Here is a 19443-nt window from a genome sequence, read left to right on the forward strand (position 1 = left end):
TTACACTACCAGGGACAGATTACACTACCAGGGACATATTACACTCCCAGTGGAAAACTCTTCTTCCAGTCCTTACCTCCAAAGCTTTCTTGATACTTTCTGTAGCTTCAGTGGGATAAGTTGTGAGACCAGCTAAGATCTGAAATCACATGATATCAAACTGCTGTAGGATTTACAAAAACATACTTTCCATCTCCACCAAACAAGAGGCCCATTGGACCTGTATCACTCACTTGGATATTTCAGCTTTCACTGTAAATTGTTTTTATTCACTATTATTTTTTGTATTTGCACCAAATGTTGAGGAATGCTAAAGCTTTACAGTAAATTTTGACAAAATACTTTCATCAAAGCAGGAAAAGATTATCGATTTTAGACTTTTTTGTTTTGTCTTATATTCTGCCCCTACCCTCTACAAGAAATCCATGAGGGATCTTGGCACCCACCATTGTTTGATCTTTTCCCTTCTTTTCTCTTCTCTGTTTTTGTTCTTAATGATATGAAATTTGTACACTCCGTTTTCAGAAAAAGCAATGATAATCTTCACCTGCCAAATCCAAAATAGCCGTCTGGGAGCCATTTCATCTGATCAGTCCCAAAACCAAACAAGCACAGGGAGAGACCAAAGGGAACATATGTATGGAATTTGAGAGGCATCCATTCAGTACTTCTTAAGAAATAGAAATAATAATCTTTACTAGGCAAAATCCAAGATGGATGCCTATTGGCTATTTTGTTTTTCTGATCAGTACCAAACTCACAGAGGCACAACTAGGGACCTGAAGGAACCTATACATAATATATAATAAAGATACATTTAGTACTAGTTAAGAAATAGCGATAACAAACTTTCAAAGTCAAAATCCAAGATGGCCACCTGTCGGCCATCTTGTTTTTTTATCAATCCCAAAATCAAACAGGCATAACTAGGGACTAAGGTGAACCTACATATGAAAATTGAGAAAGATCGATCCAGTACTTCTCATGAAATAGTGATAACAAAAACTGTTTACAGACAAACGGACGATGGACCATGGATGCAGAACAATTTGAATAAACCCTTGATTTACATAAAGCTGAGTCCCATTCACTCTCACTTATTTGTAATGAAATGTGATCAACAATACTTTCATTGCCAAACAGGAGCAGATAGATTGCAAAGATTACATCTATCAGCCATACAGGGCCATACCGTTCAATTATCAGAAGAATTGGATATATTGTTTATACCAAGCTGAGGTTCCTTCATCAAAGTATGCTTCATACTAAGTTCTATTGTTCCATTTACAAGGAAGGAACTTTAAGAATTGGTGAAAATTCCCATAAAGGGCCCCAACCTTCAGGGATCAGGGAGCAAAACCTAACACTTCATAAATTAGCACTTAAACCATGCATTCAATACATACAGAACCTAATCATAATAATAATATTAAACTTCGTCTCTCTACTGTACATATTACCTTTCATCTCTCTATTATAATTTTATACTTTGTTTCTCTACTGTAAATATCAATATCACAGTTCATCTCTCTATTGCAAATATTACCTTTCATCTCTCTATTATAATTTTATACTTTGTTTCTCTACTGTAAATATCAATATCACATTTCATCTCTCTATTGTAAATATTACCTTTCATCTCTCTATTATAATTTTATACTTTGTTTCTCTACTGTAAATATCAATATCACATTTCATCTCTCTATTGTAAATATTACCTTTCATCTCTCTATTATAATTTTATACTTTGTTTCTCTACTGTAAATATCAATATCACATTTCATCTCTCTATTGTAAATATTACCTTTCATCTCTCTATTATAATTTTATACTTTGTTTCTCTACTGTAAATATCAATATCACATTTCATCTCTCTATTTTAAATATTACCTTTCATCTCTCTATTATAATTTTATACTTTGTTTCTCTACTGTAAATATCAATATCACATTTCATCTCTCTATCGTAAATATTACCTTTCATCTCTCTATTATAATTTTATACTTTGTTTCTCTACTGTAAATATCAATATCACATTTCATCTCTCTATTGTAAATATTACCTTTCATCTCTCTATTATAATTTTATACTTTGTTTCTCTACTGTAAATATCAATATCACATTTCATCTCTCTATTGTAAATATTACCTTTCATCTCTCTATTATAATTTTATACTTTGTTTCTCTACTGTAAATATCAATATCACATTTCATCTCTCTATTGTAAATATTACCTTTCATCTCTCTATTATAATTTTATACTTTGTTTCTCTACTGTAAATATCAATATCACATTTCATCTCTCTATTGTAAATATTACCTTTCATCTCTCTATTATAATTTTATACTTTGTTTCTCTACTGTAAATATCAATATCACATTTCATCTCTCCATTGTAAATATTACCTTTCATATCTCTATTATAATTTTATACTTTGTTTCTCTACTGTAAATATCAATATCACATTTCATCTCTCTATTGTAAATATTACCTTTCATCTCTCTATTATAATTTTATACTTTGTTTCTCTACTGTAAATATCAATATCACAGTTCATCTCTCTATTGCAAATATTACCTTTCATCTCTCTATTATAATTTTATACTTTGTTTCTCTACTGTAAATATCAATATCACACTTCATCACTCTATTGTAAATATCAATATCACACTTCATCTCTCTACTGTAAATATCAATAACACACTTCATCTCTCTACTGTAAATATTACCTTTCATCTCTCTATTATAATTTTATACTTTGTTTCTCTATTGTAAATATCAATATCACAGTTCATCTCTCTATTGCAAATATTACCTTTAATCTCTCTATTATAATTTTATACTTTGTTTCTCTACTGTAAATATCAATATCACACTTCATCTCTCTATTGTAAATATCAATATCACACTTCATCTCTCTATTGTAAATATCAATATCACACTTCATCTCTCTATTGTAAATATTACCTTTCATCTCTCTATTATAATTTTATACTTTGTTTCTCTATTGTAAATATCAATATCACATTTCATCTCTCTATTGTAAATATTACCTTTCATCTCTCTATTATAATCTTATACTTTGTTTCTCTACTGTAAATATCAATATCACATTTCATCTCTCTATTGTAAATATTACCTTTCATCTCTCTATTATAATTTTATACTTTGTTTCTCTACTGTAAATATCAATATCACACTTCATCTATCTACTGTAAATATCAATATTACACTTCATCTATCACTGTAAATGTCAATATCACACTTCATCTCTCTACTGTAAATATCAATATCATACTTCATCTCACTACTGTAAATATCAATATCACACTTCATCACTCTATTGTAAATTTGTTTCTTCATCCTTATACTATAAACTTTACATTTCATCCTTCTACTGTACATATTAAACTGACAAAAGACAAGTATTTCAAAATGGAATTTTAAAATTTTGTATTTATGATATTTTGCAATAAAAGTTGAATGATAAGATATGTTAATTTTCATATTGATAACAATATTCTAGTCATAGCTATGCCAGCTCAGGCACAGGTATCACACATTCATTTTGTGTAAACTTCTAAACTAAGTAAGATGAAGGGAGACAACTTTCCTTTCTTTGTACAAGTAAACACCACATTTATTTGCTTTCTCTGCCATTTAAGGCATAAATACTAACAGTTTGTCAGATTTTTTAGGCTTGTATTTGTTTCAATGTTGTATGGGTCTTATGGGTCACTATAAGCTGATGATCAGAGGTCATGTTTATGTTTTTTCATTAACAAATGACAACAAAAAGAACATGCTTGTAATGTAGTCCCATTTCAAAATTCAGGGATTAAAAAATCAGTATTGTTAGTGGTCAGAGGCCAGCAATTAGAAGCTTTAAGAGTGGATATGCACCGTGGTATGTGAACAAAATCCAATAACTCACTGCTACAAAGTTTATCATATGACATATCAGTTGTGAAACAGATGTAGTTAGGGGATAAATATCAGAAGCACATATGTTTGGATACCAAATGGAAGTTATTGTAATATACAATTGTAGCAACACTTTCAATGTTACAGACACTTGCAGTAGGGTTGTAGAAGCTGAGAGATACCTTGGAGATGGACTGGTGAAGCAGGTACAATGTATTCACTGTTGCACAGTTACGACTCTGGCCTTGAGAAGGTAGAGCTATCACCTGGCTAGCCTCCCCATCAGTAGCAAGCTACAAGTAAAAATAAAACAATGAAACAAAATTTAATTGAAAATGTGAGAAATAACGGTAAATTAACATTTTGAAAAAAAAATCAGATATCTTTATTTAGTAAATGGTATTAAAACATGCTGATAAATGAACTTTATGGTTGAAATATGAAGTGTGATATCAGCATGGCATGAAACTGGTAACACTAGGCATCTTTTTACCATCTGGTCACACTAGGTTGATTTCTTACCACATACACTATGTATGTTAGTGATAGTAAGCTTCACACTGGTCATTTGTCTAATTAAGGTGACACATGGTCTAATCTTCTGTAGGTTACCATCTACCCTATGTATGTTAGTAAGCTTCACACTGGTCATTTGTCTATTGAAGGTGATACATGGTCAAATCTTCTGTTTGTTACCATCTACACTATGTATGTTAGTGATAGTAAGCTTCACACTGGTCATTTGTCTAATGAAGGTGACACATCGTCTAATCTTCTGTAGGTTATCATCTACCCTATGTATGTTAGTAAGCTTCACACTGGCCATTTGTCTAATGAAGGTGACACATGGTCTAATCTTCTGTAAGTTACCATCAACTATATGTATGTTAGTAAGCTTCACACTGGTCGTTTGTCTAATGAAGGTGATACATGGTCAAATCTTCTGTTTGTTACCATCTACACTATGTATGTTAGTGATAGTAAGCTTCACACTGGTCATTTGTCTAATGAAGGTGATACATGGTCAAATCTTCTGTTTGTTACCATCTACACTATGTATGTTAGTGATAGTAAGCTTCACACTGGTCATTTGTCTAATGAAGGTGACACATGGTCTAATCTTCTGTTTGTTACCATCAACTATATGTATGTTAGTAAACTTCACACTGGTCGTTTGTCTAATGAAGGTGATACATGGTCAAATCTTCTGTTTGTTACCATCTACACTATGTATGTTAGTGATAGTAAGATTCACACTGGTCATTTGTCTAATGAAGGTGACACATGGTCAAATCTTCTGTTTGTTACCATCTACCCTATGTATGTTAGTAAGCTTCACACTGGTCATTTGTCTAATGAAGGTGACACATGGTCAAATCTTCTGTTTGTTACCATCTACACTATGTATGTTAGTGATAGTAAGATTCACACTGGTCATTTGTCTAATGAAGGTGACACATGGTGAAATCTTCGTTATAGAAGAGTATAATTAATTCCTTACCAATTGTTCACTCTTGTTACAGAAGAGTTCGATTGTTTTGGCGACATTCTTGGATACCGTTACACACAACTTGTTGTCTACACTCGCTACGTTGAGTTCACTGAAGTAATAATCATGACACATGCGTAACTGGTTCAGTCCACAAGGATAAGTAGTTCATCTCCAAGTAATCTACTTCTGGAGCTAAATTGACCACAATTGTTACACTACAGATGAAAGACATTCAGGATGATAGAATTCGTTTTCTCACTATTTTTTCTCTTGAAAAAATGGTCAAAACAAAATACAGAAGGGAGAATGATCATCACATTGACATGCACACCACTTATCACTAAAAATCTGAGTCACAGTCATAACATAATAATAATGGTGGTCTGGTGGGTCACATAACATAATAATAGTGGTTGGGGGGGGGGGGGGGGGGGGACATAACATAACATAATAATAGTGGTCTGGTGGGTCACATAACATAATAATGCTGGTCTGGTGGGTCACATAACATAATAATAGTGGTCTGGTGGGTCACATCACATAATAATAGTGGTCAGGTGGGTCACATAACATAATAATAGTGGTCTGGTGGGTCACATAACATAATAATAGTGGTCTGGTGGGTCACATCACATAATAATAGTGGTCAGGTGGGTCACATAACATAATAATAGTGGTCTGGTGGGTCACATAACATAATAATGGTGGTCAGGGGGGTCACATAACATAATAATGGTGGTCTGGTGGGTCACATAACATAATAATGGTGGTCTGGTGGGTCACATCACATAATAATAGTGGTCTGGTGGGTCACATCACATAATAATGGTGGTCTGGTGGGTCACATAACATAATAATAGTGGTCTGGTGGGTCACATCACATAATAATAGTGGTCTGGTGGGTCACATAACATAATAATAGTGGTCTGGTGGGTCACATCACATAATAATAGTGGTCTGGTGGGTCACATCACATAATAATAGTGGTCTGGTCGGTCACATCACATAATAATAGTGGTCTGGTGGGTCACATAACATAATAATAGTGGTCTGGTTGGTCACAGTCATAACATAATAATGGTGGTCTGGTGGGTCACATCACATAATAATGGTGGTCTGGTGGGTCACATAACATAATAATGGTGGTCTGGTGGGTCACATCACATAATAATGGTGGTCTGGTGGGTCACATAACATAATAATAGTGGTCTGGTGGGTCACATAACATAATAATAGTGGTCTGGTGGGTCACAGTCATAACATAATAATAGCGGTCTGCTGGGTCACACTCCAATAACCTGTCTGTAGAAGAGATCCCCTTCCCATAAATTGTCTACAGGGGGCTCCCTCTCCTATAACTTGTCTACAGGGGGATCCCCCTCCCATAATTTGTCTGCATGGGGACCCCCCCCCCCATAATTTGTCTGCAGGGGGATCCCTCTCCCATAACTTGTCTGCATGGGGGATCCCCCTCCCATAATTTGTCTGCAGGGGGATCCCCCTCCAATAATTTGTCTGCATGGGGGATCCCCCTCCCATAATTTGTCTGCATGGGGCATCCCCCTTCCATAACATGTCTACAGGGGGAATCCCCTTCACAAAATGTGTCTACAAGGCAGTCCCTCTCCCATAACTTGTCTGCAGGGGGATCCCCCTCCCATACCTGTCTACAGGGGATCCCCTTTCCATAACTAATATGAACTAACTGAAAACTGAGAGAAGAGGTCTGTGGAAAAGATTTACAAAATAAAAACAATAAGGGGCTGTAACTCTTGAAAAAATACAGATGAATTAAATTGCATTTCTTGTCGTGATAATTAAGCCCATCAAGTTTGAAAAAAAAAATTACTTGGAAACTGTGAGAGGAGATCTTCAGATAAATAAATGGTTACAAATGATAAAAGGACAACACTATACCATAATCCATCCTATCAAAAGTTTGGATGGATATAAAAAAGGTATATTCACAGAAGATGGGGGTCAACAACAACAAAATTAAATAGCTGTAGGTCATCCCGACACTTAACGTCAGGTGACCTTAAAATAAAGATAGAAAGTTTTCAGATTAATTTCATAAATCTCATATAGATGGAACTTTATGTAAGTTCCTCTATTTAGCATCTGAAAAACATTTTTACACATCAACAGATTCATGTTAATTGAACAGCTTCCTTCAACACCTACCTTATGATTGTTTTCACAACACTCTCCACCTCTGAGGCTGTAGGAGGATTCATGGAACTGCTGTTGCTGAAGATGAGATTGATAGGATCAAACAGTCGTGACAGAGACTTTGAGAGGTAGGCCATCTCAAACTTTGCCAGAGTGAGTCTCAGTGTTGTCTCAGGACTGTAAATACAATATGTAGAGTATAGTAAGAGGCCCAGTTGGCCTTCATCCCTCATCTGACATTCAATGTTCATCACAAATACATTAACACATACGCCATTGTCATTCAAAGTGGGCACATATGATCAATTTTAACAAATTTTCACAATAAACTTTAACTTCCAAGGCTCAGCTCTAAACAGTGACATTTATGACCTTGATTAAAGGTACATTTCACTTCTGTTTTCTTTTCTTTTTTTTTCATGGAATTTGTCAAGATTTGACCGAGAAACACTTTCCAACAGATATTCTAATTCTTGGATTTTTGGCTTATCAGAAGAAGTCTTTTAGTTTTTAACATTTTTTTAAAAACAAATTGAACCCTGTGACCTTGATTGTAACTGAAAGTCATTTTGTTTTGTAAACTTTGTCAGGCTTTCATCCCTGAGACCTACCAGCCAACTGTTTGCTTCTAGGACTTTTGGCTAATCAGCAGAAATTGTTTAAATTTGAACAAATTAGACCCTTCTAACCTTGAATGTCCGTCAAGATTATTTCTTCTCATAAATTTTGTCAGGTTTCATCTATACATGTTAATGTTAAAACCAATATATATAGATTCTGTAGTAACTATCAGGTAATGAACATATCAGATAATAAATTTGCATAAATATAAATAAATAAAATAAATAAAAGTAACCTCTTAAATTAAGTGAGTAATGGCAATGAAAACAGGACATTCTACCCTCAATGCAATGCCAATATTTATATACAAGGTAACAACCCTCATTATAATGCCACTATTTGTATACCAGGTAACAACCTTCATTATAATGCCACTATTGGTATACTAGGTAACAACCTTCATTATAATGCCACCAATTATATAACAAGTAACAACCCTCATTATAATGCCACTATTTGTATACCAGGTAAATCAGTTTGTGGTATCACATTCCACTTGACAATTGTATCCAGATTTCAAAATCATAACTATGAAATGGTATTGATCAGGAAATAACTTTACATCTTTGAAACTGAAAGAAAAAATTGCATTGAAATATGTTACTCACTCGTATTTGTCTCTTCTGTTGACCTGTAAAAAGAGGTCTTCTTCTCCACCCTCTTCATTGGTCAGATGGTCAGCCATGTGTGAAGAAGTGTTAAGACAAAACTGTTGTAGGCGGCGCCACAGGTCATTGTACAGCCGCAGCAGTTTGGGGTACTCTCCCTCAAATGCCTGTTTGAGGAACATGGATCCTGAAAACCAAGCATGACCATATACTTTAACATGAAATTATAATAGTCTCATGCTCAAGGTTTATCTCAACAAAAATTGGAATGGTAAAGTAAAATATATTTCTATAATTCAAATACTGATTTATCTATTGCAAAAAATTTAACATTAAGTTGACAAATCAGAGAGAAAAAATATGTTAATGGATCAAAAAGTTAGACAGAACCACTGGATTTTATTTTCCCTCTTCAACTCAATATTCCTTTTAATGTGTAAAAATATAACTGTTTTCAGTTGCATTTACAGTAGTACCCCAATACATATAGAACAGAGTACCGAGTGGTCATACAACAGGGTTGTCAGATGACAGGCAATCACACAATATATGAAGACTAAATACATGAAATTTCAATTTTAACGCACAATCATTTTTATCTAATAAATCATAATTATTACCTACATTAAAAAAATCACAGGACTTTAAGACAGTTCTACATTTACAAATGTACTTTTCAGGTATGTATATCACTGCCATGTATGTTCTTGATGTTGTCAGGTTTAGGTCAGGACTAAATAATAACTGAGGACACACAAAATTCTATCTAAATTATGACTGAGGACACACGAGATTCTATCTAAATTATGACTGAGGACACACGAGATTCTATCTAAATTATGACTGAGGACACACGAGATTCTATCTAAATTATGACTGAGGACACACGAGATTCTATCTAAATTATGACTGAGGACACACGAGATTCTATCTAAATTATGACTGAGGACACACGAGATTCTATCTAAATTATGACTGAGGACACACGAGATTCTATCTAAATTATGACTGATACAAAAGATTCTATTTAAAATTTTGGCTAATTAATTATTCAGGACAATTTGCTTTGTGTCATGTTACCTTCCGATGCCTCGGTAAACTCTGTTGTCAACATCCTTGTAACACTGTCCCAGAAGTCCTGCATGATGTTAAGGTTTCCTTCATGGTACTAGACACCAGAGAAGTAATATGAACACATCAATAAAAAGGAATTTTGTGGATTATGTATCTTTCAATCATTATGAATACATTTTAAAACAAACAATACACTTTGGATTATCAGGAAATAATGCTGACTTTAAATCAGCCTTAGTTTTACCTTGATTTTAGTTTTGATAAAGACTGATAGCCTACTTCCTGGACAAGTCTAAAATTTATTGCATGTGAAAACAATCGTGATAAATCTTTATTGGAACAGTTCAAGGCCATACACATTACTTTGAAGTTGTGAAATGTTATTGTTTTTTTCTATATTGTAAACTTTTTGTTTTAAATTTTGTGCATAAAGACTACCATCAAAAATTAAACTACAACAAATATTTTCAAATTTACAGTAGCAACATATCTTGCAATATCTTACAGGACAAAACCAATTCTGGTAATGTGTAACAAAATGAGTAAAAAAGGGGTTTACTGGTAACTTTGGAATGGTGTGTATCGTAGAGAGCAGCATCTTAGTTTAAAGTACATCAGGTCAAAAGTCAGTCAATGCTGGACCGAGGAAAAAACCCCGTGAGTGATAGGTAGTGATGCACGCCTGATAACGGGCGGGGTGTGTACCCAAGTGGTGAAGCACTGTGGCACAATATCGCCAGTATGATTGATCAGGACAGATAGATGCTCTCTTTTGTATGCCTCGCGCTGGCGAAAATATTTGTAAGTAAACAAGATAAGAAATGATGTATAAGGTAGATCAAAGATGGGAAGTTGATAACGGGTACTCTAGTCGCACGTGCCTTCATAATTAGATGCTCTGGGGGCTGGGTTATTGTTATCCAATTGGGACTAGGCTTAAATTAAGTATTTGGGTATCATTTATACAAAGACAATAGCCAGCAGAAGTCTAGTCGAGTCTGGGATTGAGTAGCTAGAGAGAGTTGGGAGTCGGACGTGGAGACGGGCAGAGTCCCGTATGGGACCTGCTCCGTGATGGAGCGGGCCCTGGCCAAGTTGGCCCATGGACATTTGTATGGAAATCTTTGATATGGACGGGCAGGTGTTTAGTTCTTGTCTGCCTTACACAGGTGGTTATTTTTGGTGCCACGACATGCTGCTGTATGTTGGTTAGGAACTATTTTTTGTAATGGATATTAACGCGAAGTACAAACTATGGAAAACCACTATACAATGAAATAAACATTTCGGTCAACCCAAGTAAACACCGTGTTTAGTCATTGTGTTACAAATGTGAATTAAAACTGCCTCTCCTCAGATCAAATATTGTTTTCTTTAAAGGTTGAAGTGAAATCACATGAGTTTAAATACTAGTACTATTTTCTCATCATTGACACGTGAGGCAACCAAACACGACCCAAATGGAACAATTATTACGATCATGTTTCTGAGTCCACAGAGGCTGAAATAGCTGAAAACAAATGCTCTTTCCATAAGCTGATTTAAGTCAGATGTATACATTTTTGTGTGACAAAAGGGAATCAATGTTACTCCTTTGAAATTGTTTAAAATCAGTGATATCAAATTACTTGAACACACTTTGAAGTTGACTAACTGTCATATTGATGACATGCCATTTCCATAAAGTGTTTGCTAATTTCATTTTCATTGGCTATAAATCTAACAGAAAAATGTGATGGAGCCAATGAGATTGCCTCATACAGGTTTTGAAAAAGTCCTGACACTGATGAATGAATGAATGAATGAATGGACGGGACTGCTAGATTATCTCCACCAACTTTCAGAGGACAATAGTTACAATTGTCATGATAACAAATTTTGGTGTATTTGATATTTGTTTACACACAAGGCTAGAGTTAGATATTAATAATCTATTTTCTACAGTGTACCGTTTCTATAGGGTTAGGGTTAATGCTTATGCTTGAATTAATCTTTCAACCAATTTGTCAAAAAGTGATCAAGCACTAAAATTTCATTGCACTAAATCAAGTTCATGTGCGATAAGTTTCTTTTGCAGGTCTATTATTTAACAGTTGTTCAAGTTTTGGCAAATTCACAGGGATTAAATTTTAGGCATGACTCTCATTTGGAATCCAAGTATACATGCATAACAGATAATATATATTGAGATTCAATGTAAATATGTTTGTTGGCTATTTAATTTGGTGCTATCTTCATTGATCATAAATATACATACAGAATATAGTTAATACATTGTAGCAACATTGCAAACACAATTTCTAATATCATAAGTAGTTTGATAAGTCAAGAATACAATTAGAATATAAAAAACCAGAAAGTGCAGAATAATACCTTTGCCAATTCTTCTATGAAGCACACATGAGTGACAGGGTCTCTCTTCTTCACCAATACTTTCTGCAGGTGTTGAACCTGGAAAGTTTACCCAAGATATCAAATTTACAGCCAAATATATACCTGTCCTATCATTACAGCTTTTCTGAAATAAAACACTATGACAATGAATATTATGACAGGAAATGGCCAAATGGCCAATTTCCTAGTTTACATAGTAAAATATGACTATATCCAGATAACAGTGAGAATTTTCAAGGCTAGCATTAGTTTTAACAGACTGATATATACCTGAACACATGAAGCATAGATATTGTCCATCATCTTCTCCATATTTGTCCACAGCAGTGCCCGGAAGGCAGCCGTGTTCCCAGTAACAGGCATAGAGGCCTTGCCAGGCCCTCCTATAACAAGTAAGAAATATGAATAATTCAAATATGTTGATGGTAAATGTTTCATGTAAGATTTTTACCAATTCAGAGCAAAAGGCACTTAATTGAAGCCATCTTACCAATTCAGATTGACAATTTGATTGTTATGTAACTTGTTAAATTCAAATCTTTTATTTTGATACTTCAAGGCCTGCAGCCCACAATACAATTATATCACACACATTTCTTCACACCAAACAATTAATTCATATTCCAAGTATAAAGCAAATATATTCAATTATATTTCTATGCCATGTCAATTTTTAGACAATGAGTTGATCTACAGGAGAAGTAGAAATTCAAAACATCTTCTCTATTTATTCAAAATTAATTCCCATTCACACAACAATGCTTCAGAATCAAATCTACTAGAGAAGTAGGATTTTAAAGAGCCAGACACACTCCTCGACCAAAATTATTTCATATAAAAAAAAATTCATGATTTTCTATTTTTCTCGGGTAGCAAAACTTCTGACTAACCCTGTAATACCGCAATTTTAAGGTAAATCACTACCAAGCTAACATGATAAATAGTTTTAAAAAAGAATTTGAAACGACTCAGTGCAAATTCATAATTGTGCGGAAGTCCTGCCCTCTGACGCATGCGCAAAGAACTGTAAATAAATCAGCCGTCTTCCAACATGACAGAAAGCATGCAAGGGATGCGAGGACGAAAACGTGTTTTGACGGACTCTGAGGCGAAAAGAAGAAAGATGGCTGGTTCATACTCTGTATTGCTCTCTGTTTGGCTCTCTCGTGTAGTATCACTCTAAAATCACATTCATAAATACTCTTATCATCGAATAATCGATTTAGATAGATCCATATTGTGAAGTTCTTTATGTTCGTTACCGTATCTTAGCCCCATTTGAGGGCTTCTTTGCAATTAATCATAGTTTTTCTCGTAATCTGCATGTTTTTGTGTCATATCTAAGCATTGAAAGATGTGATCAATACATACATTAGATGATTTCTATACATGATATATAGAGTATTGATCAAATTTCTTTACAAGCGATGACACATGGACGTACTGCTCACCTCTTCCTCCATTTTTGTTTTGGTTCTGACCACGTCTGAATGTATCACGTGACTTTCCTCATCAATATTCATATCCTGGTGTTGATTAATGAGACTAATTCCAGCACCGATATCTCCGGTACCCTTTCAGTTTCAAGTTCGAAACTTTATACAAGTCTTTATTTATATATTATCTATTAGTATACAACAACATTTCCAGTCAATAAAATATGAAAAAATATCTATAACGGGGTGGGTCTGGCTCTTTAAACTTTTGCCTTTTGGGTCCTTCTTTTCAGGCCCCATGTGGCTGAGATCCACCAGTTATGCAAAACCTCTTTCACTTTCCTAAGTCCTTTAGACCAGGTGAGGTAAAACAGCCCTGTGATAACCCAAAAACCTCAGGTCTAACATTGCTGAGATACTAGCCCTGTGGTTATCTTCAGACTGCCCTTATACCATGACAACAACTCGTGATTAAGAGTCAATTATGAGTAGCTGATCTACCCTTACTGAGATACTAACCTAGTGAATACCTTTGGAGTCACTGATCTAACCTTACTGAGACAATAACCTTGTTATTACCTTTGGAGTCACTGATCTACCCTTACTGAGACAATAACCTTGTTATTACCTTTAGACTGCCCTTGATTTAGAGTCAATTTGGAGTCACTGATCTACCCTAACTTAGACAATAACCTTGTGATTACCTTTGGAGTCACTAATCTACCCTTATTGAGACAATAACCTTGTGATTACCTTTGGAGTCACTAATCTACCCTTATTGAGACAATAACCTTGTGATTACCTTTGGAGTCACTGACCTACTCTTACTGACACAATAACATTATGATTACCTTTGGAGTCACTGATCTACCTTTACGGACACAATAACCTTGTGATTACCTTTGGAGTCACTGATCTACCCTAACTGAGACAATAACCTTGTGATTACCTTTGGAGTCACTGATCTACTCTTACTGACACAATAACATTATGATTACCTTTGGAGTCACTGATCTACCCTAACTGAGACAATAACCTTGTTATTACCTTTGGAGTCACTGATCTACCCTAACTGAGACAATAACCTTGTGATTACCTTTGGAGTCACTGATCTACCCTAACTGAGACAATAACCTTGTGATTACCTTTGGAGTCACTGATCTACCCTAACTGAGACAATAACCTTGTTATTACCTTTAGACTGCCCTTATACCGTGACAACAACCCTGTGATTTAGAGTCAATTTGGAGTCACTGATCTACCCTAACTTAGACAATAACCTTGTGATTACCTTTGGAGTCACTAATCTACCCTTATTGAGACAATAACCTTGTGATTACCTTTGGAGTCACTGATCTACCCTAACTGAGACAATAACCTTGTTATTACCTTTAGACTGCCCTTATACCGTGACAACAACCCTGTGATTTAGAGTCAATTTGGAGTCACTGATCTACCCTAACTTAGACAATAACCTTGTGATTACCTTTGGAGTCACTAATCTACCCTTATTGAGACAATAACCTTGTGATTACCTTTGGAGTCACTGATCTACCCTAACTGAGACAATAACCTTGTTATTACCTTTAGACTGCCCTTATACCGTGACAACAACCCTGTGATTTAGAGTCAATTTGGAGTCACTGATCTACCCTAACTTAGACAATAACCTTGTGATTACCTTTGGAGTCACTAATCTACCCTTATTGAGACAATAACCTTGTGATTACCTTTGGAGTCATTGATCTACCCTAACTGAGACAATAACCTTGTTATTACCTTTAGACTGCCCTTATACCGTGACAACAACCCTGTGATTTAGAGTCAATTTGGAGTCACTGATCTACCCTAACTTAGACAATAACCTTGTGATTACCTTTGGAGTCACTAATCTACCCTTATTGAGACAATAACCTTGTGATTACCTTTGGAGTCACTAATCTACCCTTATTGAGACAATAACCTTGTGATTACCTTTGGAGTCACTGATCTACCTTTACGGACACAATAACCTTGTGATTACCTTTGGAGTCACTGACCTACCCTTACTGACACAATAACATTATGATTACCTTTGGAGTCACTGACCTACCCTTACTGACACAATAACCTTGTGATTACCTTTGGAGTCACTAATCTACCTTTACGGACACAATAACCTTGTGATTACCTTTGGAGTCACTGATCTACCCTAACTGAGACAATAACCTTGTGATTACCTTTGGAGTCACTGATCTACCCTTATTGAGACAATAACCTTGTGATTACCTTTGGAGTCACTAATCTACCCTTATTGAGACAATAACCTTGTGATTACCTTTGGAGTCACTGACCTACCCTTACTGACACAATAACCTTGTGATTACCTTTGGAGTCACTGATCTACCCTAACTGAGACAATAACCTTGTGAATACCTTTAGATTGCAATTATACCGTGACAACAACCCTTTGATTTAGAGTCAATTTTGAGTCACTGATCTACCCTTACTGAGACAATAACCTTGTGAATACCTTTGGATTCACTAATCTACCCTTACTGACACATTAACCTTGTGAATACCTTTGGAGTCACTGATCTACCCTAACTGAGACAATAACCTTGTGATTACCTTTGTAGTCACTGATCTACCTTTACTGAGACAATAACCTTGTGATTACCTTTGAATTCACTAATCTACCCTTACTGACACATCAACCTTGTGAATACCTTTGGAGTCACTGATCCACCCTAACTGAGACAATAACCTTGTGAATACCATTAGACTGCAATTATACCGTGAAAACAACCCTTTGATTTAGAGTCAATTTTGAGTCACTGATCTACCCTTACTGAAACAATAACCTTGTGATTACCTTTGGATTCACTAATCTACCCTTACTGACACATTAACCTTGTGAATACCTTTAGAGTTTCTGATCTACCCTTACTGAGGCAATAACCTTGTGATTACCTTTGGAGTCACTGATCTACCCTTACTGAGACCATAACCTTGTGATTACCTTTGGAGTCACTGATCTACCCTTACTGAGACCATAACCTTGTGATTACCTTTGGAGTCACTGATCTACCCTTACTGAGACAATAACCTTGTGATTACCTTTGGAGTCACTGACCTACTCTTACTGACACAATAACCTTGTGATTACCTTTGGAGTCACTGACCTACTCTTACTGAGACAATAACCTTGTGATTACCTTTGGAGCCTATAACAGAAGATTGCTGCTGACTGAGGGCCTGCATATCTAGACAGCTGCGGATGTTCTTATGTAGCCCCTCCTTGCAGCCAGTCACCACCTTGTCTACCGTTTGATGCAGGCATCGCAAGTTGTGGAACACTTGTAGTGCAGTTGCCACTTGTGTCGGGTTCTGTAGAGAGCAACATATCTCAAAATCATGATGCTTCATTTGGAATAGTTATATGGAGGATGCTATGTATACTGATCAGTGTTATTTTCTCTCTTCCCTTTTATTTTCACTCTATTATCAAAAGAACATCCCACTACCATTGTGAATGTACATAGTAGTTATTTGATTTCTTCTAACAAGATGCACCTCAGATATATTTATCCTGTTTTTCTTTACTCCTGAAGAAGTTGTTTGACGATTTGACTAATTCGACTCAAACTGTGAAAACAAGTCAAATAACTTCATTATCATTGTATGGTTCTTTAGCAGATATTTATAGATTTACACATATTTTAAGTCCATATCACCTACATTAACAGACAGCTAAATATCTCAGTAATGACCTTACTGGTAATCCAAGGATTTAAAACTGAACCTGTGTAAAACATCAACATCAATATATAATGCTAAACATGAAATAGTACAAAAAATTATTGATAATTCTATACAAACTTGTGTTTCCAAGCCCTGGTCTAACATTTTCTGAGCTTGTGTTTCCACATCCTTCCTTGCCCCTCTAATGAATCTTCTGTCTTGTTCTATTATTTCTATACCAGCAAAATCCACTCCTTCACATATGTAATCTATAAGATAAAATATAGATATTAAGCCTCACATCTTACAACATGACTTACCTTACAGTGAAACTTTACTAATCCCTTACAGTGAAGTTTATTTCTTCACATTTATGAGAAGCATGAAATGCAGATTAAGACAAGAAATATAGTTATAATATCCACAACTTTTTGAAATACAGCTGTAATGCCTATGAGGATAAATTCCAGAAAGCTGGGATATTCCAACTGAAAGGCGTTTTTGTAACATATCAAATGTGTAGATGAAGAAGTGCAGTATCCAGTGAAAGGTCATCAGTCATACACTTACTAAATAAAAAAGGCTTTACTAGAAGGGTATGAGATACTTACCAATTTTTACCAATACTGAACTCATTTGAGATCTGACTTATATCAAGCAATACACCAAAATTGATTTTAAATTTGACAGTAAAATTGTTTGATGGAAATGATCTTTTCTAAGGATTCTGAAGTCATATAACTCTGGCATATACTGATAGATTTTGACCAATATCAAACTCATCTCAGATCTTAACAATATGAAACAATTTATAAAATTTGGTTCAAATATGACTAAAAAATCTCAGCATGGAAATCCTAAAACAGACAGACTAAAAACAAAATGATTCACAATCTTCAATCTCGAGGGTATGAAATATCTTTTGAATGTTACGGAGCATATCTCTTAGGATCATTCATGGTAAAATGTCGCTGTATCACAATGATGGAACTTGAGAAGACTTAAAAATAGTCATTCAAGAAAAACCATGATTGTATAAAGCCATTACAAAATGGCCACAGTACTGGCTGCCACCTTAATCTTTTGAAAAGGTAAAAAAAAATAAGAACGCTTTATCAGCTTCTTTTCCTTCACATTCCCTTCAATTTTCAGCTCAATGGCATCACAGGAACTTAAAAAGTTTTAAAATGTATTGAAGATGGCAGCCATCTTTGATTTTTGCCTGACCCAACAAATAAGAAGAGTTGGTCAAGACCATCTAAGAATTATTCCTGGCAAGTTCCAACTGAATCCCATTGGTTGAACTGATGAAGTTTGTAAATATATCACTACTGACATCACAAGTCTGAAGGTGCCCAATGACAGCTTAAACGTAGTAGCTGTAAGTCATCCTGACCAAAGTTCATTTTTCTTGATAATGAAAGGTTTTCAAAGAATAATGTTCATTAAGATTATTTTCAATTTTATCCTTTGGACCTACCCAATTCATTGAGACTCTGTGCTGCCTTGGTTATCTCCCTTGCCCCACCCTGCAGCTGACTGTGAAGCCTCTTGCTGAGGTACATAATGCGGATGATCCTTCTTAATAAGTCACAGGTTTCCTAAAAAATGGAAAAGGTTTTACTAAATCAAAAGTATCAAGTGGTTTCCATTTTACATAGATGTTTTCAAATGATAACAAGAGTGCGGTGGACACAATATATGCCGTCACAAAATATAAAGATCAAGATTGGTTCTTTTTAATTATCGCTTTTAACATGTCTGTATCATAAATCTTACAAAAATCAATGAACCGTAAAATCGCCCCTTCATGCATATCGAACCATGGTATTAGTGACATTGAGCAAGTTTTATGAAAATTGGATAATTAGTTTTGGAGAAGTTGCGTTCACAAAGCTCCACTTAGAGCAAGCTACAGATACAAAGTTGAAAATGGCATTAATCTTACAAAAATCAACGATCCAAAAAATCACCCCTTCATGCACATCTACCTATTGA

The 19443-nt window shown here is 35.1% G+C and overlaps 1 protein-coding gene across 3 annotated transcripts in view; it reads right to left on the minus strand.

Annotated features, from left to right (window-relative positions):
• Window positions 1–19443, minus strand: part of LOC132549630 (conserved oligomeric Golgi complex subunit 5-like) — a 35793-nt gene that overhangs the window by 7170 nt on the left and 9180 nt on the right. For all 3 annotated transcript variants that reach the window (XM_060213579.1, XM_060213578.1, XM_060213577.1), the window contains 11 exons: window positions 18926–19046; window positions 17584–17714; window positions 16920–17091; window positions 12557–12669; window positions 12266–12343; window positions 9899–9986; window positions 8819–9005; window positions 7602–7766; window positions 5427–5526; window positions 4108–4218; window positions 77–139 (listed from right to left, as the gene is read on the minus strand). In XM_060213579.1, coding sequence (XP_060069562.1) covers window positions 77–139; window positions 4108–4218; window positions 5427–5526; window positions 7602–7766; window positions 8819–9005; window positions 9899–9986; window positions 12266–12343; window positions 12557–12669; window positions 16920–17091; window positions 17584–17714; window positions 18926–19046 — 1329 coding nt within the window. The remainder of the gene's footprint in view (window positions 1–76; window positions 140–4107; window positions 4219–5426; window positions 5527–7601; window positions 7767–8818; window positions 9006–9898; window positions 9987–12265; window positions 12344–12556; window positions 12670–16919; window positions 17092–17583; window positions 17715–18925; window positions 19047–19443) is intronic.

This window comes from Ylistrum balloti, unplaced genomic scaffold (assembly GCF_031769215.1).
Source record: "Ylistrum balloti isolate Yb309-2 unplaced genomic scaffold, AGI_CSIRO_Ybal_v1 Utg370070, whole genome shotgun sequence".
Taxonomy (NCBI): Eukaryota; Metazoa; Mollusca; class Bivalvia; order Pectinida; family Pectinidae; genus Ylistrum; species Ylistrum balloti.